This window comes from Crocodylus porosus, unplaced genomic scaffold (genome assembly GCF_001723895.1).
Source record: "Crocodylus porosus isolate Cpor-Errol unplaced genomic scaffold, CroPor_comp1, whole genome shotgun sequence".
NCBI lineage: Eukaryota > Metazoa > Chordata > Crocodylia > Crocodylidae > Crocodylus > Crocodylus porosus.
Window position 1 is genome coordinate 62,695,341 of NW_017728907.1, and position 22,318 is coordinate 62,717,658.

The 22,318-nt window shown below is 40.9% G+C and overlaps 2 protein-coding genes across 2 annotated transcripts in view; one reads left to right on the top strand and one right to left on the bottom strand.

Annotated features, from left to right (window-relative positions):
• LOC109307582 (methylcrotonoyl-CoA carboxylase beta chain, mitochondrial-like) overlaps positions 1-1,303 on the top strand; it is an 18,220-nt gene extending 16,917 nt beyond the window's left edge. Inside the window, exon 12 of the mRNA XM_019531608.1 lies at positions 755-1,303. Within this exon, the coding sequence (XP_019387153.1) occupies positions 755-838 (84 nt within the window). The 3' untranslated portion in view covers positions 839-1,303. The remainder of the gene's footprint in view (positions 1-754) is intronic.
• RPE65 (RPE65, retinoid isomerohydrolase) lies at positions 1,071-17,640 on the bottom strand. Its single transcript, XM_019531607.1, has 14 exons — positions 17,564-17,640; positions 16,009-16,091; positions 14,220-14,370; positions 12,805-12,912; positions 12,566-12,707; positions 9,434-9,581; positions 9,043-9,124; positions 8,419-8,551; positions 8,151-8,290; positions 6,718-6,847; positions 5,122-5,236; positions 4,931-5,025; positions 4,715-4,826; positions 1,071-3,932 (listed from the first exon to the last, which is right to left on the bottom strand). Exons 1-14 carry the CDS (start codon positions 17,572-17,574, stop codon positions 3,781-3,783), a joined length of 1,602 nt encoding a protein of 533 aa, XP_019387152.1. The 5' UTR covers positions 17,575-17,640; the 3' UTR covers positions 1,071-3,780.
• Positions 17,641-22,318: the final 4,678 nt, after the last annotated feature.

Sequence of the window (22,318 nt, forward strand, 5' to 3'; positions counted from 1 at the left end):
AGGTATTGATGCTGAGCTCTATAAGAGATCCCCACTAGCATCTACGCCTATCTAGCAGGTTTTATTGTCCTCTCATAATGTTAGGGTATTCACTAGTAAAACAGGACAAAAAACAAACCTCTTAATTTTCATAACCAGAAACAATATGCAGAAGGCTATCGACTTGTTATAATCAAATCTACACCAATCTTCATCTGTGTTCACAGTATATTTAGAGTGAAAGAAAAATAAGTCAACCAGTTCCTAATCGAGAAATTGTCATTTCTGTACACTACATTTGAAGAAATTAAACTATCTTATGTCTCAAGACAAAAACTGGATCGCTCTCCCTGCAGTCAGTTATATTGCCATGGGAGATAGTGTCTAGAAGGTTAAACTTAAGGGAAAAGGAGACAGGTCATTCTTTTGTATACGATTAAAAATAGCAGCAATGTAGAGCATTAATGGCATTTTGGATTGGCTGAGCACTCCAGCACTTCTCATGGTCTCCTGTATTAGGATTGTACCTGTTTGCTCCACACAGTATCCTGAGGATGCTTCTCCCTCTAGTTCTTTCTCATGCCCCTGGCAACATTATGCTGTCACGTTCATTTCTCCTGTTGGGGCATATTAATGTTGGGCAATTTCTCATTTTAATGTTGATTATTCCACAAAAAGATAGATATAAAAGTGTTACTGGGTCTTTAAAAATGAATGTTTGCTGGTGTTTCTGAATAATTCCTTGCTTGTCGTGCTTTTTTTCTTTTTTGTTCAGGTGCTTTCACAGTGCTTAAATATAATGAAACAGCAGAAATACCAGACGGCACCTCTGCAACAATATCCTGTCATCAGAGTGTAATCAGAAGCCTCCACTGGCAGATAATTGGGCTTTAAGGAATCCTAGTACATGGTGACATTTGTTAATGGAAATGATTTTCTGGCACTAGAATACTGTTAATGTAAATGTAAGTTCTACAAAGCGTTGCCATTGAGAGCAGATTCTTGGATTATATGTCCATGTAGAGTAGGCTTGTATTTTAAGCTATAATTCACCAGCCAGTTACTTGAAAGATTATACTTTCTTTAAAAAAAAAAAAAAGGGAAATGCAGTTCACAGAGTGATGGATCTATGGCACAATTTCCATTTCCAATGAAGCAAATTTATCTTTGTGCAATAAAAGTATCGGGTATTAATGTAGTTCACACTCCTGTATGAAATGCAGAGGCTGAGAAGTTAGTGTGTTCTAACAATAAAAGCAATGACAACTGGAAAAGAAAACAGACAAGTTGATGCTACAAATAAAGGCTTTAACTCTGTTCCCCCCAGGATATTTGTTTTGAAGTCACTATTCTGTCAAATTTCTGTCAAGGTTCAATAGTGAAAATACAGGCTCAGGGGTTATAAACTAATTATGTGGGATTGTTTAACAACTGCAAATAATCTCCATCAGTGCAGACCTGTGTGGTGGGTGTCTTGGTAAGCGTAAGAAACTTTGAATCAAGGCCTGTATTCAAAGCTGCATTTTCTCTGTTCTGTTGAGGTAGTGACATCTAACTAGTTCAAGGTTTTCAGTTAGTTAAGTGAGACTAAATGGATCTGTGCATGGGGCACCCAACTATGAGGCAGAAACCTTAATTCTACACTCATCTCCTGCTGGGCAAGTCAGTTTGCCTTTCTATGCCTTGGTTTCCTCATCTATGTAATTATGATACTGTTGTACAGCTTTGTGAAGTGCGTTGAGATCTATGGATGCAAAAGCATTTTATGGTATGGACTAAAAATCATTGTTAATGAACCTTTTTTCAGCTCAGGCTGTTGACTGAAAGCTGTTTGTCAGTGTTCATCTGTATCAATGCTGAATCTTCACCACTTCGGTGGAGTAGCTAACAATAAGGCCAGAGGCTTTTTTTTAGTGTAAGTGATGCTGTACCTGTGACGGTCCAGAAATTATGTGAGGGGCAGGGATTTCTTAGGGTGATCTCTTACTGGACCAGCTGTTTAGTAGGGATAAAGTTAGATAAGTGAATGCAAGACATTCTTCTTTGGGTCTTCCTTTCAGACTTTTTCTTTACATCTTTTGCAGACGTTAAGGAAGTAGCAATTGGATACGAGTCTTGCAAACTACAGTAACTTATGTTTGTGTGTAATAAATATTGAAAGAGTCAGCTTAGTTTTCCTCCATCTCAGGGCTGAGATGATAATTCAGTTTCCATTCATTTTTAACATTAGAAGAATTAATTTATACAAAGTATTTACAAGAAAGTAGTAACTGTTTTGTCAACCCTGACACAGAACCCGGTGATAGCAGCATTAAAAATTCTCCCATCTTACCCAGAGCTGTTTGTTAACAGGCATCTCATTTATGAGGTGTAACAGCTTTATTTTTCAGAACCCGTACTGGAAATATGCATACATTTACAAACACTGAACTCACCCAACTGCATTCAACATTATATTCACTCAGATTTGGAAGCTTAATAGTTTGTGGAGCAGAAGTCCACATATGGGGTGCCGACGTGCCAGATCTGAGCCCTTGCACCTCATCACTGGGTCCATGGGGAGCCTGGCGGGGCATGGCCCTGCACACTAAATCTGGTGTAGGGGCCAGGCAGAGGCTATGCGAGGCCCCAGGGCCCTGATCCTTTTGTGTGGAGCCCAGCAGAAACGGTGCAGTTCAGGTCCAGATGTACAGGCCTGATCCTGGGGCACAGGGGTTCAGTCCAGCCCATGGACCAGCCCCATATCACCCATGTGGCCCAAAAGGTCAAGACACCACTGGTTTAGAGCAGGGGTTTCCAACCTTTTTTAACTAGTATGCTCCTTCTAGTGGCAGCAGCTGGGGTGTGGGGTGGAGTGGCACAGCGATGTGCCGCATGGGGCTGATGGTGCCCTCCCCTGGGTAAAAGCCATGCGTACCCTCTGTGATCTTTCCAAGTACCCCTATGGGTATATATACCCTGGGTTGACAACCCCGGTATAGAGGGTCCCTGTAATTCTGGACTATTTGGATTTTGATCTTAGTCTATTACCCAAACCACTTGTTACCCTGAATGTGACAGAGCTTCCAAAATTAGGAGGAAGGAGGATAGAAGCCATTTTTTTCCATACTAGTGTCTAGCAGGTGATGCAGTACTGTAGACAGGACATTATTAACTGGAGAGTGGGAAGGGACATTACCTATATGTTGTAGGCTCTGCCTCTAGAGTGCTCAGCAGTAGGGTTGTTATTAAGTGAGAAAATATTAGTCTTAGACCTGCTCTCTCATTGATTGAATCAGGTCCCCAGAACAGCCAGGAAGGATAATTTTCAAATTGGTGAGTTTACTGTGACTCACTGAAAAACATTTGAGTTTAGGATGTTAACACAGTGAAAGAGAAATTATTTAAATTAGAAAATTTCTAAACAATATAAAATTGCCTCCTCTTAAAGCATGCACCAGAAGCTACAATTTTCAGCTTATTTCATGAATGTTTATTGTATCTGCAATATATATTGAGTTCTAATGGTGCTCTTTCAGGTATCTTCTGTTCCCTGCCACAAAGTTTAATTCTATAAAAGCCCTTCTTTGTTGTTTTATATTTTCAAATGATTGCTGCTGCGCTTTTTAAAATGTTGCCAAGTGTAAAGCTGGAAAAGTGTGTGCAAATATAAGTAAATATGCAGAAAGGTGATTTTTTAATAAGCAAATTTTACAAATTAAAGCCAGGCGTCAATGGAAAACAGTATTTGAGGTTTGTAAGTAGAAACTACCTTTTTGAAGATAAAAATGTAAATTATGATAAAGGCACTTGTGATAGCTGTCATGCTGTTTTGAACATCCCATGGAAGGTAACAGAAATGTTCATCTCCACTTCAGCCCTGGCCATTTCACTCATATCCTTTGCATTCAGTACCAGTAAGTAGGCAGGCTTGGGTCCCACGCAGGGGCTAATGACCACACTCAGAATCACTCCTAACAGTCAGAAGTAAATAGATTATATGCATGTTGAATACTATGGACTTTGTGCAAATCACTAACTGCATATGCCTAGCCTAGAACAATTGTGTGCATCAGCAAAACCCTTCAGCTCTGCTGTCCTATGATCCTATACATTTGGCTGGGGTGGCTTAGTCAGGGATGATCCTGCTGCGTGTGGAGGACTGGAGTAGATGAACTTGTGAGGTCCCTTCCAGCCATCCTTTCTTATGATCCAAAAAAAAAAAAAACTCCTTAAAATGTGAACAAAAAAACCCTTTCCTTTTTAAAGTATTCCGAGTTTGTAGTACATCAAAATAATTTCCCAAGCAGGTTCATCATAGTATGGCACCTTCTGGTGCATTAGAAATTTACAGTATAACTGTCTGAAAACCAGCCCTAAAAATGGTGTTGCAGGTTCTGTGATGACTCAAATGAAGTCCACATCAAATTTGGCCCATTAAAAAGTGGAAAGAGAAAGTAAATTTATGTTGCAGGTATGCTTTTCTGATTATATTTTGCAGAATTCTTATTTTACATCTTGGGCTGAAAGAGTTCCTCTAGCTCTTATGATTTCTCACCCTTGCAGCCAGTAGTAGTAGGGTAGTTGGTCCCTTGCTTGGGGCACAATTTCAGCAAGCTGCTTACGCCTCTCTTTTAGGAGGCAATCTAAATTCTATCCTGCCAGTAAAAGGACTGGATAGCTCAATCCATGTCAAAGGACAAACTTTTAAAAGAACTTATTAAAGGACAATGAAACATAATATGAGGACACTTACCATCATCCTCTTCCAGGGCACCTGGCTGTGAAACAAAAATAGGTTCTGATGGGTATGAATCTGGTTCCTGCCATACCCATGTTTCTCTGGTTTTAATATTCAGCTTACAAAGCTGTAACACGAAGAGAAACATCATTTTAGTAAGACGCCTTTATTTATCATTAAGTTAAAGATTGGTTAAGTTCACATGTCCCCATTCAAATATTTAATAGTTACCCTGTCTGGAACAAAGTGGTTCAGTCCAAGGCCATATGCATATGTATAGGGTTTCCCACTATATTTCTGGTAATTGATTTGTGGAAACTCGAAGGCTATAAAACAAAACACATGTTTGCTGGAATTGGTAGGTTTCATATTTCTGAAACAGCTTTTGTTGCCTCTGGCTGAGGTTCAGGATTAAATCTTACCTTGGCGAGGCCCCGCGAAAAGAATTTCTGGTTCCAACCATATGGTTTCATCACTGTGCAGAGTTGCTGTGGCCGTCGTGTAGGGCAAAGTGACTAAATTCTTACCCGTGTCAACCTAGGACAGAAAGAGCCATTGAGAAATAAAGGAACAACTGTTACTCCAAGTCCTGCATTTTCTTTTTGTTGCACCATGTACTATGTGCCACGGAAGGTTGATTTTCTTTCCTCCCAGCCATGTAGCTCATGATAGGCAGCTGGATACAAAATTTCCAACTCACCCACAGAAATGACTCTCCTCATTTCTTAATTAACTCTGAATAGCAAGGTGGTGTAATAAAGGCTCAGAACAATAAGCCTTCATGGCTTTTACAAAATGTTGTTAGATGTTCCCCAGCATCCTGTGAAGTTTCAAATGCAATTCAAACTAAACTGCAGTTGCCAAAATAAATAAGCAACTTTGACTTTTTCTTTTGGGCCATACTGGCCTACTTTCAAAACTCAAATCCACAGCGACTTTCCTAGTGGTTAGTGTGAATTAGGAGCCTTTGCTTTACTATAGCTGATCCCAACTCGAACCTAGTTTTTCTTAAGAGGGAAAACTAAGGAGTGAGGCTGAATATAAATTAGCACTAGCTACTGAAGTGAAAAATTAAGTCCCAAAAAACATGGGACAAAGAAAGATTTAGTGAGACAGCTGTCTAACTGCAAAAGTCAATGGCATGTGCATGTCTAACTCTTCTGTGTACCTCTTGAGAATCTCCCAGTAAACCATCATGAGGTAATAAAGGTGCCAATACAGGTCAGCACTTGTTTTAATACATACATAAGCTGTATGTGTAGAGAGTACTAGGGAGTTTCACTGCTCTGAAGCCAATTTACCTGGCTAGTTACATTACCTTTATCTGCTTTCAGCAGAATCAGAATCAACAGCAGTGAAAAGTTTAAAAACCATGTAGACCAGTAAGTTTGAAACATAAGACCCTGCCTTATATGGCAGAAATTATTCAGGAAATAGATGGAGCAGAGGAGGAGGATTAGAGACACAAAAAGCCTTGGTGCTCTTTGTTTGCCAGGGAAACGAGGTCTGCATCAGCTCTAAATACACAGGGCCAGGGGGAACAGCAGGGCAGGCTTGGCCCAGGGGCAAGCTGCTTGCTGGGTTAATTGAGAGGCCACAAAACTATTGAGGCTGTTCACATGATCCCACGCACAGCCCCCTTGGCTGCCTCTGCTCCCCTTTAATATTCACTCTCTCTGCAAACACTCTAGCAAAAGAGCTGGCAAAATTATTCACCCAGCTCCAAGCTACATACACCTCTGGGAATAGAACTTAGTACATGGGAAAAGTTGCTGATACTTTTCTTTACAAGATAAAGAGCAATGTGAAGAATTGTGGTGTTGGGCACTGCCAGAAACCCATGCATAGTGGGCTCATTGAGTATGTGGATTTAAAGATTTCTCTTGAAAGAGATTTGAATTCAGTTGCACTGAAAACTGAACAATCTGGCCACAGGTTTGCAGGAGCTGCGCAGGCTGTAGCATTCCAAATAACTGAATTGAGCTAAGCTTCCAAAATGTGCCTGATCAAACTATTACCTTGTCAAAGCTTAAAGGAAGGACATATCTTCGAGCTTCAGGCTGAGGGGCTTTTTCAGCCTTTTTCTTCACTTCTTCCCAGTTCCCACGTAAATTGGCTAAATACAGATAATTGTAAACAAACTCAAACCTGCACAGAGACAGAATTGCAAACATGAGCCAGGGCAAACATGCGCTATTTGAGAGAGTTCAGCATGCAAAAACTGAGCACTGAGCCCTGGTGTGGCTCTTGGGATGGACCAGGCATGTACATCATTGCCCTCTGCTGAATGCAAGTGAAAGCTGCTCACCTGCAAAGCAAGTTCTATAGTGCTGGACATCTTTGGAGCAGCTCTGTACCTCCTATCATTGCAAAGGCATGAAGTACAGAGACACTGCTGCAAAATCCAAAGGCCTGGCAGATTTATTTCTAGTGCCAATCAAGTTGAATCCAGTTGCGTGACCACGAGTACAGGTGCTGGAGTAGCAGGGGTTTACTAAAGCTGTGTGGTGACATGAAAGCTTTGGTAAAATGGACTCCGTTGCACTGCACCATACCATTACTTACAAGCAGTGTGCACTAAAAGTTAAAAGATACTTGAAATTCAGGGACTGCCTTCATCCCTGAAAATGGATTCCCATTATAGCAGTTGCCTGTGTCTATTCACATGGCTTCATTAAAGATGGGGCTTCTGTCTGTCTGCTCATGTGGATCTGGCTGGGAGATCACAGCCTCATTTATCACCAATTCCTGTGTGGTGCAGGGACTGGTATCACATATCTTTAGTCAGACAAATTAGCACTTTAAGTGGCTGTGGAGCACTTGGGTCTATCAAAGAAGTTCAAAAGCCTTCAGGAGGTTAGGAAATAGATTTTCACATGTTGCACTGAAATAGTCACAGAGCATGAGATTCTGTCATTTTTAGGAAAATGCTACTTTGCCTTCAAAAGTTAGTATTAACAATCTCTTTTAGTTAGAATAAAAATCAGATATAGAGCCTGACAGCATATTTCCATTAATGAGATCATAGCATGACTATATTTTATAAGGTGTAACTTCAGCTTGCAGCTTTAAAATGGATTGTTATAATTAAATGTATATAGGCCAGAATTCTATAGCCTGGTTCTCCTGTCACCTGACTGCAGACAAGCCAGTCTCCGCCACAGTCCGAATGGATTGACAATCGTTCATGACAAATTCAATCACAGGAAGGGTCAGGCCCAAGCTCATAACAAGTAGGCATGACAAGGATCCATGAGATTGACCATCCCATTTCCTTTTCAGTGCATGGTTACTCTGTAGTATATTTGTTCTTACATTAAATCTTAGTCGTGAGTCAAGCTGACAGATGAGTGCTATGGATATGACAGGTGCCCACCTGTGAGTTTTCGGGATGGGCGTGCTCTCTAGATTTTAAAAGACATGATGGGCACTCATTTGAGCCCTTACATACCCCTTCCAGGTGCAGAGATCCACAACAAGAAATCCATTATCCTCATATGTGTTAATGTGATGAAATAGGTTAAAGGCTGAGGTCCTGTATCTGATATTGAGGTACTTTCCTTTAATTTTATCTGCTACATGAATCCAGACCTGGAAACAAGGAAGCATTTTGCTTTTGGCACCTGGGAAATAATGAAGACGTATTTACTGTGACATGGCCTCACATTTCGAAGCCCAGTCACATAGCAGGTTACCTCTTGGTGTAATATATCACGTACCCCCATGGTTTCATTGGACTCAAAGCAGTCCATGTAGTTGGCTCCCCAAAGGCTCCAGGAAGACAGGAACTTGATCAGGTTAATTTTCACTGGTGTTTCCACAAATACTATGTAATTTGCAGTCATTCCAAAGCTGTTCAGAAATATAGTGGGAGCTTGTTAAGCTTCACTGTATTGGTTTCTGACAAGAGTACATATATACACAAAATGGTAGTTTATGTTGAATAGAGAATGCAGCATTGAAAATTCACACTCAAATTGACTGGAATATATAGGTTTGCAAACTGTTAATTTTACCTGTTGGTTATTACATGCTTAACAGTTTTACTTAGCACGCAAGGCAGACCAAACATTTCTGTAAAGCATGGTACAAACAAGAGTCAAACTCCGTGAAGTACATCTGGTCGCATCTCAGGATGATTGTAACTTTGGGTTCATTTGTATAAATGACAGTGGTCTCTTTGCTAAAAATGGCTCAATTCAAATATGATCACGTCTTAAAAACAGGCTTGACATCAAGACTGCTTTAATCCCCGATTCTGAGCCCCGTTTTTTTGTTGCACATAAAACTGGCTTTTTGTAATTTTTTTTCTGTACCATATTCAGAACTTCCTTGAAATTTACCTGTGAACATAGGAGGGCTTAAATCTGTCGCTGCAAGGAAACTGCACAACCACCTCAGACTTCTTAATTGGATCTTCCTTATCTGAAATAAAATTGTATTTAACTGAACCATCCATGGGGCTGCTTTCATAATTTAATATATTGCAAAAGGTTTTTGGCCTTTAACGTGAAAAGTATTCAGTCTATGAAAATTGCAGAGTGCTTCTGTTGCTTACAAAATGTCTCCTCATAATTTCTAGTTATTGGCAAAATGGATTTTAAAAAAAGACAACACAAACATGATCTAAATACTGAAAAGACATACAAAGCGCAAAGTCCAAAGATGGCAAGTTGGTTGTGCATGATGTTCTGAAGTGCATACATATTGCTTTTAAATACTACCTAAACTAACCTGCTTGCAGTGGAGGCATCCGTACAATATTATAGGCAATTGAAAAATTTTTTCCAAAGCAGTTGCCAATGTTGTAAACTGTGCCATCCTTTTCAATATGGGGATGAGCAGTTAACCCATTGATCGAAACATATTTACAGAGATCCACCTGAAGAATAAGAGAGATGAAACTTGGAGAATCATGACGTTTGTTTGCAGGAGGTAGTAATTTATCACAATAAACTTGTTGAAATATTTGGCTTGTAAACATCTTGTTTTATGTAAAGAATAATGTAAAAAATAGTCTTATCCCTTGCTCATCAGTACATCACCTGAAAATATTTGAATTGAGAAACAACAGCAATGACTTGATCCTGCAGGATTTGCCTGAATTTTTCACCTGTTTAAATCTATGTTCGAGACTACAGGGTCTAGGGGAAGCACTTGAAAAAACAAGTGAGCATGTCTTATGGCAAACCTTTGAAACCGCTGCCATGTCCAAGGCAGTTCTGTGTTTCTGCAGCTGTCTGCCTGGCATCAGCATCTTTCCTGAGGCCTCCAACTCTGAGTAAGCCCCAGGCTAGATTCAGTTCTTCAGCCCTGACACAGCAGTATGATTAGTACCTTGCCGAAATGTGCTCGTGGGCTGCTACAAGGTGTTTTAGTGGGAGTTGTGATGGAGCGGGGATTGCTTGGAGTGAAAATAGGGAGGGATGAGGCTTCCACACAGGAGTAGGGTGTCAGGGCATTAATTGTAATGTTCAGGTTAAAGCAGCTCCTCTGCTTCAACTCTGGTGCTTTCTTCTAGGAAGTCGGCTAAGTCTATATCAACTCAGATTTGCTGGAAGTTGCACAAGAGTACTGTCCTCTTGAGTGCCATTACAGGAGCCTGGAAGTGAAAACTGACAGCACACTCAATTAGTACAGCTGTCAGGGGACCAGAAAGCAGCAGCACAAGTGGATGTCCTGTGACAGCATTCTGCTCGTTAGCCCACAGCTGCCTAGCGATCACTGGCTCGCACTGAAAGCCAAAGCTAGGAGGTAAGCCCATAGCATTGCCATGCTAGTCAAACCAGGTCCTACTGCGTGACTTTGGGTTAAGGGCCGGTTACTATTAATTGTATCAGAATAAGAGCATGGGAAAACAATCCAGAAAAGCTTGATTAGTTTTATTCAGTGCTGCTTGGACTTTTTGACCAACGGGCAGGATGGGTAGTGCCCAGTCCATCTGCAGGCCAGATCTAGTATCTGGTCCCAATTCAGCACCCAGGGTAGATGTAGTCCCATCCAGCCATGCAGAGGGGAACAGGAAGCAGTCCAACTCCAATCCAGCCATGCAGGAGAAGGGGGCTTGGTCCAGCCCCAATCCAGCCACGCAGGGGGAGGGGGCACGGACCGACTCTGAACCAGCTGTGCAGGGGAAGGGGATGTGGCTCAGCCCCCATCTGGCCATGCAGGGGAAAGGAGTGTGGCCCAGGGGAGAAGTCTCTGTGGCCAGGCCCCAACCCAGCCACACGAGGGAAGGGAGTGTGGTCTGGCCTTGATCCTGCTGTGCAAAGGGAAAGGATGTAGCCTGACCCACCACATGGGTCTTGGGAATTTGGAAATGGAGGACAGTGGTGTTATAAAATTGCCACTGCTCCACTGCCACCAAATTTCCCAGCCCGTGAGGAGCTGCACAGGCCAGATGCCATAGCTCCATGGGCCACAGGTTGAGCATCCCTGCCATAATATACATTGTGTTGGGGCTGCTATTCAAACCGGTGCAGGCTTAGCATGCAACTTCACAACATCATTTGTACAACACACGATTCCATAGCATTAGCTTTTCTTAAAAGAAGTAGGAAACTAGAAATACCAAAAGCTTCCTGGAGCATTCTTGGAAACAAAAAAAATTCCAAGGTACACAAAATTCATGAGGTACACAACAGACATGATTCAATCTGAATGGAAAAAAAACCCTTACTAAATAATTCTCGAAATGACCAGTGAAGCTAAAAGCCATAACAACATTTAGCTAGATCACGAGAACCTCATGTAATCAACAAAGCAATCTGGGCACTTAGTGAACTGCTTTAACTGTAAAAAGCAGTGGTGTAACTAGGGGTGCAGGCAATGAGGCAACTGCCCTGGGTGGAGGGGTTTCAAAAAAAGCGACCGGTGCCAGCAGCTGCATGTTAGCTATCGTGGTAGCAACCACTTCTGCTTTGCTCCAAGTGCCTGGCCACATTCAGACACTACTGATAAAATGGCATATTTCAATATATCTATAAGCTAGAATAAACATCTAAATAATGGCACAGGACAATAGGGCGCTGGACTGGGAGATCCACACCTTATTTCCTGTGTGGAGAAACTACTTAAGGTGGGATTTTTAAATAAGCCTAAGGAAGCTGGGCACCCAACTCCCATCAACTTCCATTAGGTTTGGGGGATCTTACTCCCTGATGCTCTTTTCAAGTTCCCAGCCTTAATCATTGTGTGCCTCAGGTCCCCGTCTCCAAAAGGATAATGATGATGAAAGCAGGTCTGAAAAATTTTTTGGAAAAATTTTGAAACAAGTGGGGAAAAAAAAATTTTATAATATTTTTTTCCTGGAAGATTGAGTTTTCTGTGATTTTAATCACATCTTTTGATTTCAAGTGAGGCATAGAACTCTTTTACATGAGGAAAAAGTTGTGTTTAAACCAAAGCTCCTGTGATTGATATAAGCAGCATACTTCATAGGGGCTTTTTTTCATTTTTTTCAATGACATCTCAGAAGCATTAACAGATAATCAAACGTGTTGATATTTCTACTAAAATGGCCTGTGTCAGGTAATATATCTTGCCTATCTGTACATGCTGTAACATCAGGGGTGGGCAAAATGCAGCCCAGGGGCTGGATGCAACCCGCCAGGCCATTGCATCCGGCCCACGGGGCCCCTAAAAAACTTAGAAAATTAATATTAATCTGCCTTGGGCTGCCTGTCATGTGGCCCGAAGATGGCTTGCCAAAACTCAGTAAGTGGCCCTCTGCCCAAAATAATTCCCCGCCCCTGTGTAACATGAATCTTCATTTGATGTTAAATTTCTTGACATTCCCCCAAAAGATGACCTTGTGAGGTCCTTTCCACCCCTACTTTCCTATGATTCTGAGATTAAAGCACCTACCTTCTTCATGGTCTCCAAAGTCTTGGGGTTAATCTTGGTTATGAAGTTGGTTTCTGTGCAGGCATAGTAATCTTCTCCCACAGGGTAAATGTTAACTAAAGCATTATCAGTGACCTCCACACCTCTAAAGTATGAAAAAAACCTAAACAAATCAAGTCAACAAGAAGTCAGTAATTTTCTTTTGGTAGTACTTTGACACGTTTTTGGCTATATATGTTTATTCTCTCACTTTCAGTCACCTGGAAAATATATTCTTGCATGGATCAGGGTAAGCACAAGTGCCAAACTCTGTTATCACAATTCTTTTCTCAGTCATTGCTCTTACATAAGAATCGCTCCGAACAAACCTAGAGAAAGGCAACAAAGAGAAGGGATTCAATCAATACAATCACAAAAGTGGCCAAATAAAGTTGATATAAATTACATACATTATAAATTATAACTGATCATTACAACTCTTACAGTAAAACACAACATGAATTTTAAACAGCTGAGTTCTATAAAGACCTGTGTCTGCTAACAAGAGGGTCATGTTGCATCTGGAGTGCCTACAACAGCTCTCAGAACTGTTTTTCTTTCTTCATATGCTGAGATCTTGGAAACACCTGGGAAGGTGATGTCCAGGAAAATCTGAGTCAGGCTTACAGCTTTACTTCAATTATACTTATAGCTGAATATGGACCTAATTCTCTTCATCACCTTGTGGTATTTTGCACAGTAGGGAATTGCACTAGCTAGTACCTTCTTGCTTTCTTTATTTGGAGGTAGTCAGAAAATATTCTGCTCCCCTTGCTCCAGTCATGCAAAAATCTTTTAATAATTAAAAAAAAAAAAACAATAAAAACTTTAAATCCCAATATCAAAAAATTCTCAGGGAAGTATTTTTTGATTTTCAGCTGAGTTTGTGTGCCTGATCAAAACCAAAAACACCCCCCAAACCCCCACATTTTTTTAGTTTTCTGGCCAAAAAAAACTTCCCATGGAAAGTTTAGTCACTGAATTAAAAAAGGTTTCAGTGGATTGCCACGGGTGAAAGAATAGAGACTGATCAGTTTTGACTCTAATAAAATATTTAGCCCTTTGATATCAAGCATGAGCTGGCTCTACACCAATTTGAAGCAGTCACCAGGGAATGCCAATGGCAGAGAGAGGCAGCAAGTTTTGAGGTACTGGGGAGTAAAGATTTAAAACACAGTTAGCAGTGATAAAGCTGTAGTCTTTTGATGGTTGCTATAGTATGCTGCAACATTTTCATGAGGTATTTTAATTAAATTAAGGAAGGCAGCCTTTTCTTGCCATTGAAAGATGGGGCTGAGAGAATCAGGTTCTGGGCTGTAGTCCTAATGAGCACTGTCTCACTGTTCAGCTTTGAGTTAATCCCCTAACCTCTTTCTGCCTCCATTTGCTCATCTCTAAACCTACCTATTTCCAACCTGTAGTTTTGTAGTTTTCACAGGGGAAGTGTTAGGTTAATGCTAACAATGAATGTTATCACTGTTGCCATATGATGCACTGTAACCCCAGCACAGAGATCTTTCCATCAGGTAATCGGCTGGAAGTGAACACAAGCCCTGTCATTATCAGAAAGCAGAATCTGGCTTCTACGTTTTGTATTTTAGTTCATTACATTTGCTTTGCAATGTGTTGCACTCACCTCCGATAGTATGTGACGTCCCCCTCTGTAAAGTCAAACTTATGAAGAAGTGCTTGGCCATCAAACAAATGATAAAATGGTTCCGAACCAATTTCAAATAAGCCAGGTCCACATCTCAGTAGGCTTCCTTTGAGCCAGGTGGGAATCCTACCTGTGGGAAAGGCAATCAAGGAGGTAGTGTTTCTGTGCTAATTTCAAGGGAAAACAGGATTCATTAGCTTTTTCTAAGCATCAAACAAGAAAAACGCACATCCAGATTGGAGCTGGGGTTTTTCCTTAACCTATAGACATAACTTCCAGACTAGATCCAAAACAGAATTATGAAATCAGCAGACTGTTTCCATGCAAAGGGGCAGATTTTGTTTTTAATCCTGCAAATGTTATTTTGTTCATTAAACTCTAGTCTCTCTCTACCTCTTCTACCTATAAAGGCAAAATGATCTTAGCAAGTAGTAGAACAGGCTATGCTTTTGAATTCTTAACAAGATGATCTATATGTTATCCCAAATCACTTTATAGACCTATCCAGTCTGAGGAACAAACTCAACCATGAGATTACTTAATCCACCACTTAACCTTTGGAGTATAAAACAATATTATATACTGTAATGTTGTAACATGAACTACAATGCCCAGATGCCTCCAGAGGACTAGAAGGAGCTGTAGGTTGAACGGGAACTCCCAGAAATCTCCAGGGGACTGGAGGAAGGAACTGCAACGTGCACTACAACTCCCAGGTGGCAGGAGACAGATGAAGTGGGAGGAATGGTGTCAGGGTGTGGGTCGCCACAGCTGAGAGAGGGAGGCATATGGCCAGAGAGTAGGAAGAAGTAGCGGAGCTAGAACTGCAAGCTGCAGTAGCAGGGCTCAGACGTGGAGCCCAGACAGATAGCAGTTAAGCATTTTATGGTACCAGAGACTGGTTTGGAGCCCTCCGGAGTTGTGGGAAGGCTTAAGATTCTCAAGTTTTAGTGTTTTCTACCAGTTACCTGTTCTTGGGTGATTTCACCAGTGTCACTGTTTACTTTCTGTTACCCAGATCCTAAGTGTATGTTAATATATATTTATCTGCATCTGTCCCACTTTCCTCAGCCTATTGGCTTGTGACCCTAATCCCCACCATCCCCTGTATATAAATGGGAACTTCCCTTACCAGCTCCTTGTGCCAGTTCCTGGGGTGCAGGGTTTGGTTCAACAACCTTTTAAGACCACTACACTATGCTTCAGGAGGTGAAAAATATCAATTAACAATTAATGTTGCAGAGAAATTTGCAGGCCAAATGCAAAATTTTAGAAAGAAAATTACTTTTTAAGCAAGCATTTAACATCCTTGCTCTTATTAAAATGTCACAGGTCATAAATGACCTACAAGAGGTGACAACTTTGGTTTTGTGTCTCTGAAAGATGGCATCACCAGCAGGAATCCTCTCTAACTGTATTCTGGGCCAGTACCATCTCAAAAGAAAGAGCCACCCATTGAACTAACACTATTGCATCTCTTCAAAAGTAGTGCTGTCCTTATTGACAATGAGAGCCTGATTAAAATATCTGAAAGGATGGCAGCACAACATAATGTATTAAACTGATCTCAGGTTTTTCCAGTAGCACAAAGGGCCTCAATTAAAATTGTAGACCAGCATCTGCTACCCCAAGATGCCTGGACAAATATTTACAGTCCCAGAGGTACATTTAACCCATTTATCTCATTGCACAACTCTGATCTGGTGACCAGCCAGCTCTGTGTTCAGAGGAAGTGTGGATGGAAAATCCACAGTGGAACCGCTCAAACCTGTGACATGACACGCGACAGGTGAAGATAATTCCTCCACAGTCTCAAAGAGCTTCTCATATCCACCAGCTGGGTGCTCAACTCTGAAAAGAAAAATTTTGAGAGGCTAAAGTGAGCCCAGCGAACTGCTCTGGAGACACAGAAGAGTAACAGGACATAGGTTTGTGATTCATAAGCTACTCTTGACAAAGCTGCAAAACTAGTTGGAGGGAAGCAACAGGCTTCGGAAAAACTGTAGGATGAAGAATTGGATCTGAGAAGACACCTGAAGATCTGGATAGTACAAGGACTAAAGTCAAACTGGAAGGGCAGTCTGCCATACTGGCTTTGCAGGATACATACAATCACTTGCATATCAAGTGATCAAAAAGCTACTGGTTTCCAAGAGTAAAAAAAGGGTGACATCTCTCCTAGCAGCAGCAAACCATCAACTGAGGCTCCTGCATCATGCACTGATGCTTTTTTCCCCTTCTCACTGCAGGGGAGGTACAGGGTGGTGTGATGGGGAAGGGGAAGGTGAAACACCACCTTTGCTCCATTCTGATATGTCCGCTATGACAGTTGCCCAGGGCTGGTGCCCTGGTCACCCACCCATCATTACACTACTAGTGTGTAGTGATCCAGGGAGGATGCTACAGAGCCTGGTTCTTCAGCGTCCACAGGGACTTGAGCTTTCAGGTCTGGAGACGCGTTGTTCAGTGCCTGCTATTGGCAGTGGATGCTACACTACTAAGCCTTGGAAAGCAGGTTCTTCTACCAGTCCCATACACTGCAACTCCTGTAACAGATTTCTGTTCTTAAGATGATTAAGCTGCTGCATCAAGGCCCCTTAGTATCCTCAGCTTTGTGTTGTTGGGAAGGGCTGACAGCCAGGGAGTGTCACTCCTGTGTCAGCACTCAGAACCAGAGATGGGCAGCAGTCCCCATCCCAGCCCCAGGCTCCCAAACTCTCAGTCATGTGCGTACAGAAGAGAAATGTCTGGGAGGAGTGTGCAGGGACCCAGCTAGAAGGAGCAAAGAGGAACAGCAGCAGCAGAAAACCCTCAGGCAGGTGATAATCACATTCAAAAGTTTTCATTTTGAAAACTCTGTGTCACCCTACCCAATCTACCCTCAGTGCTCTCCTTTCCCCTTCCTCTATCCCCAGTAGTGCCTCCCTCCCAGAAAAACTCCATGACAAACATTGAAAACTAACTGGCATCCAGTTGTGGCAGCAACTCCAGGCTTGCAGCCTACTGTGTTGCTCACTCTGCTTGTGGGCTCTCCTCTCCCTCTCCCCACGTGCTAAGCTGACTTGTCCAGCTAGTAGAGCTCAAGCTTGCCAAGGAGGGACTGTTTCTTATGTTCTCAACTCCCCTAATGGGCGTAACAGCTTGTTATAGTCTCAGGAATAGACACCCATTGCAGAAGTTTCAGCATATAGGAATCATGCAATGCTACACAATTGAGCCCCAGTCTTCACCTGGGCTTCAACACACTACTGAAATACATTTATTTCATTAACAACAACAAATATCTGTCTGTAGCTCAGAGAAGAGCCTGTTGAGATACTTACGGGCTGTACATTTTCTTCCTGATCAAGGATTTGAGCTTTCCAGAAACAACTGCAGAGTGTAGAAGTCAGAGCTATGAACTGGCTATTTATATGAATGTTAAGTCCTATTGAAGCTTCAGGCAAACATACCAACCAATCAGCTTGGTATGAAAAACAGAAGTTGCTTTCACTACTGAAATCCCCCTGGAACTTTATTAGGTTTTGCCTTGCTGTTCACATAACAAGGCTCTTTGAATGTTTTCCAGGGGACTTAAATCCTTCCCAAACAGGACTGGATTACAAAGAAAGAAGGAAAGAGAATGCAATCAAGTCACACACTCTGTAACGTGCCTGCAGCTTGGCATCACAACCCTGCCCTTCATCTCCATCTCACTAGGGCTGACCCCCACGAATAAAACTACTGAATCTGTCCTGTAGGAAACTATTCTCCACTTGTCCCATTTACAGTGTATACGGAGAGAGAAAGAAGTCTTGGCTCTCTCTCAATCTCTCTCTCCCTGCAAGGGAGTCATTGTGGACCCAAGAAACAAAAAGGAGACTTTGGATTCACTTTCCAGCTTTGCTTTTGGGCAGATGCGTGACCTCACCTTCTCTGTGTCTGTTACCCTACCTATTAAAAGAGGATAATGTTCAATCATTTTTTGTGAAACCTTTAAAAATATCTAGGATTAAAAAGTGTTAACCATTACTAACATTAAATGGATCAGTCACTGTGCCACTGATCTGCTTCCCACTCTCCATCTCACTCTGGGACCCAGCCAGAAGTAGGTTAGTAGGAAAAACCTCCTGTATCTACCTGTTGTCAACTCCTTACCTATTATCCAACACCCGAATACCCTAAGACTTAAATTCCCTGGCCTTTGCATCCACCTTTGGATTCTTGGGCCTGCACCATTTGCTATAAAGCTCATTAGAGTTAGGTTAGAATTTTTAGGTGAAACGTTTTGCCAGAAATTGCTGATTTCTGTTCAAGAGATTGAGTCTAATTGAAATAATTATTTTACTTAATTTTTCTCAAGTTTTGAAGTTGTCAAAATATCTCCTAATCATATTTATAATAGGAAAGCATTTTTGTCCTGATTAAAACAGCTTTTCATTTAGAAGATTAAGCAGTGCCCAACATTAAAAGTGGTCAAAAATGGAAATATTTCAAAATTGTAAAAATTAACTTTGTATTGACTCAAATTGAATTTTTTTTAGTTGGTTCATGAACAGTTTAAGTCAAAGCTATCAATTCAGCAGTGGCTAGGAAAGACTCTCTCTGTCACTTAACTGGACACTAGCTCTGCTTCTTGCTGGCTGGAGAGAAGTACAGCCCCTGGCAGCCATTACTGTGTCCCTATGCTTCCACTGTGGTGCAGAAATCAGCTTCTCCGCAGGGGACACACTTCACGCTTGGAGGACTAATTTTGGGGAAAGAAAGGATGAATATGAGAGCTAAATAAATATGGTACTCAAATACCCATGGTGTATCAGCCTTTGACATGAAAACTAAACAGAACGTAACGTTTGGCAGGAGTGGAAATCATAGAAATCAGAGTAGGGCTGGAAGGGACCTCTAAAGGACATCCCCCTGCTTGAGGTCAAATTATCCCCATCAAAACCAAAAAAATGTTGAGGCCTTCCCCTGGAACCCACAATTCCCAGGTGGTCTCCTGTTCAAGAACTAGCCAGGCCAGGACTTAAGCTTCTGAGATCAGAAGGGATCGGGTACATTCAGTCCCATTTGGCACTTTAACAAATCTTCTCTCTCCCTGAATTACCAAACACTTTATGAAAGTGAAGCTGCAGCGAGAAGTTATTTCAGGGATTAATCAGATTAGGAGGAATTCCAGGTCTCTCTTTTTGGAAACCTAATGTGAAAGGCAATGACATTTTGTAACCACTTACAGTAAGGTCAGCCTTACCCTGGGCAACATCCCAAATCTTGGCTGAGTCTTAAACCGTCACACTAACAGTGAGAGAAAGGAAATGAAACCTTAACTGGCTCTCTGTGGGTTGTACTGCTAAACAGAGACATCAGGCAGAGACTTGCCTTCTGTTCAACTATTCCTAAGGCAAAGAGCACATTTCTCTTAGTCCTTATTACTGATTGAAGAGGTATTGAGTTTGGGGTTAGGTCTGCTCATGCCATCACTAGTGTTCCTGCTGGTGGAGGACACAGCCCTGTAATTATTCAAATGATCTTAATCATCAGTGTGAAAAAACATTGTAACAATACATTAAGACACAAACCTCTTAACAGGACAAATCAAATAAAATGGAATCTGTTTTGCAATGGTAAAGCAGATGCATCTGGAAGTAGAAATTAACTTTAGCTTTAAAAGTTGTGCAGACTCAGAACCTGCTGTATTGCTTTAAGCTGGAAACTTCACCTTCAGCAAACATATGGCACATGGACTTTTGGCCAAACTTCTTGCATCGGCCAACACTAGAGCTGACATCTTTCTGGAAAATTATTCATTGGTGCCGTATCTATATAAACAGCATAGACCATATTGATACATCCTTGCCCCAAACACTGTGGGTTAGTTTATACAGTAATTATTCATACTGAGTAGCATCTCATTCTGTAAGTAATCTCATTGGGAGCACTGGGGCTATTTGTGGGGTGACATGCAAATAAGAGAATCCCTCTACTCCCATATGAACAATACAGGAGAGGGAGACCCTGAGTTACTTCTGACTGCCAACAGGTCAGGTGGCATTGCTGATGGAGCTAGATCAGAGTACCAAAACACCCACTGCAGGTTGGAAACTATGAACTTCACATGCAGTTGTTCCATCCTAAGCAGGACAACAGGAATTAGAACAAACTATCCAGACAAATGCAGGTTGCCCACTGCTTTAAGAATCATGCTTTAATTTGGAAGAGAAAAAGATCAAACTAATTCTGTTTCTTGTCTGGTAATATTTCTTGTATTTTTTCAAGGTAAAGCATAATAAATTATGTGCATAGTTCCCTATTAAATAGGCATTAATATTCTTATTTTACAAGTCAGGAAACAGATTTACTTCGTGACTTATCCAAGGTCACACTGTTTTAGGGCTGATCTATATTACAAATTACAACATTTTAATTGAAGATGCATTTTTTAAATCAATTTAACTTAAACTGGTGAAAGTTTGCACACAGATGCTTTTAAAAAATGATTAAGTTTTAACTGGAGGGCTAAAAGGATTCACAAACAAACCAGCTTAACTAGATTTATTTAAAAATAGGGTTGGAGTGTTGCTGTAGCTGTGGTCATCCAGGAAACTAATAAAAACAAAATATTTCCTTTTGTACATTTCCTAGACTATTACAGCTACGACAACCTTACTATAAAGGTGGAGGATATGGACATTTATGTGGATCTGAAGGACATTCTGTACCAAAGCCTGCTCACCCTCTCTCCTAACCATACAGTTGGTCCAAGGAAAGACATCAGACCCCTGACCTCCCCAACCCAAAAAAACCCCCCTTATTTTTCTTTAAAAGGACATTTAGTTAAATAGGTGCAATTCACTGTAGAAGAACGTTTGATAGATCTCTCTCTGCTAGACAAGAGATTGGAATTCAAGGACTATTACCCCAATCTTTTCAATTCACTTCATCATAATGTCTCCAGATTTACAAATGATTTAATATTAGGGGGGTGGGCTTATACACCCTTATAATTGTTAACATTGCTCCCTACTGCAGAAGCTTTGCTGCTGTTGATGCCTGTAATAATTTGATTTTTCCTATCCCATTTAGACTTTGCAGAAATAGAAGTCAAAAACAGCTTTTCACTTTTAAAATGAGTAGATTTGATGCTGAGTCACTGTGAGATGATAAGCAGGGAACCCTATGATACAAACTTTATAAAGTTAGTTTTCAGAACAGGACCACAGAGACATTTAGAGAACAGAGACCTCTATTATTGTACTACACACAACTTTGGTAGATTACATAAAACTGAGTGAATTCACAACTTCTAAATGAGTCTTCTAGAAGGATTTACATTTTGCAACTTGGAATGTAACAGACTATTAATCAAGATTGAGGCAGACTTTTAAAAATGAATCAAAGAAAACTAGTAACTCCAAAAGGTTCATTGATTCGCGTTCTTTCTTCATGTTAGTATCGATACTGTCTCCCTTTAAAAATGTGATGGTTAACACTTTAGAGTCATAATTTATTTTAGATTTTTTTCTAGTTCCTCTCAAAACACTGAATAAAAAAATTAAGTAACATACGTCAGGAACTCTGACTATTTAGGGCAGCTCTCCAGAAGCTAAATCCCAAGAAAGGAAGAAAGGAGCCTCTCTCCTAATAAGTTATTTACGTGCACCAGCTACGCAAGTATTTACACAGAGCTGAACAAAATGGGAATAATTACAAGCAAGTAACATTATGTAACTTTGGTTTGCAAATGTTCAACATGAGTTGACTCCAGATGGCAGATGACATGTATCCATGCTATTAAGAAGATGTTAAAAAAAAAAAAAAGCATTCAGTATGAGAAAGTTTACTCGGAAGAATTGTTTATCCTGCTATTAAAAAAAGAAAAGCCAACTCCCACATCCTCCTACCATAAAAAGAATAGAGTGTGCACATTAAATATTGCCATATATAATATAGTTATTAGAAAATCAACTGCTACACTAAAGAAAGGAATAAGATCACTTTAAACTACTGAATATTTTATAACTCTTTCTCCAAGAATTGTTTATGCCCCATTACCAGGTATCCTGGTTTTCACTGATAAAAAAATAACAAATTCTCTGACA

Excerpts from the sequence above, each read along its gene's own strand:
- RPE65 (XM_019531607.1), bottom strand. Across the intron at positions 5,026-5,121 it reads TTTCGCGGGGCCTCGCCAAG|CCTTCGAGTTTCCACAAATC; the intron begins GTAAGATTTAAT and ends TTTGTTTTATAG. Across the intron at positions 4,827-4,930 it reads ACCACTTTGTTCCAGACAGG|CTTTGTAAGCTGAATATTAA; the intron begins GTAACTATTAAA and ends TTCGTGTTACAG.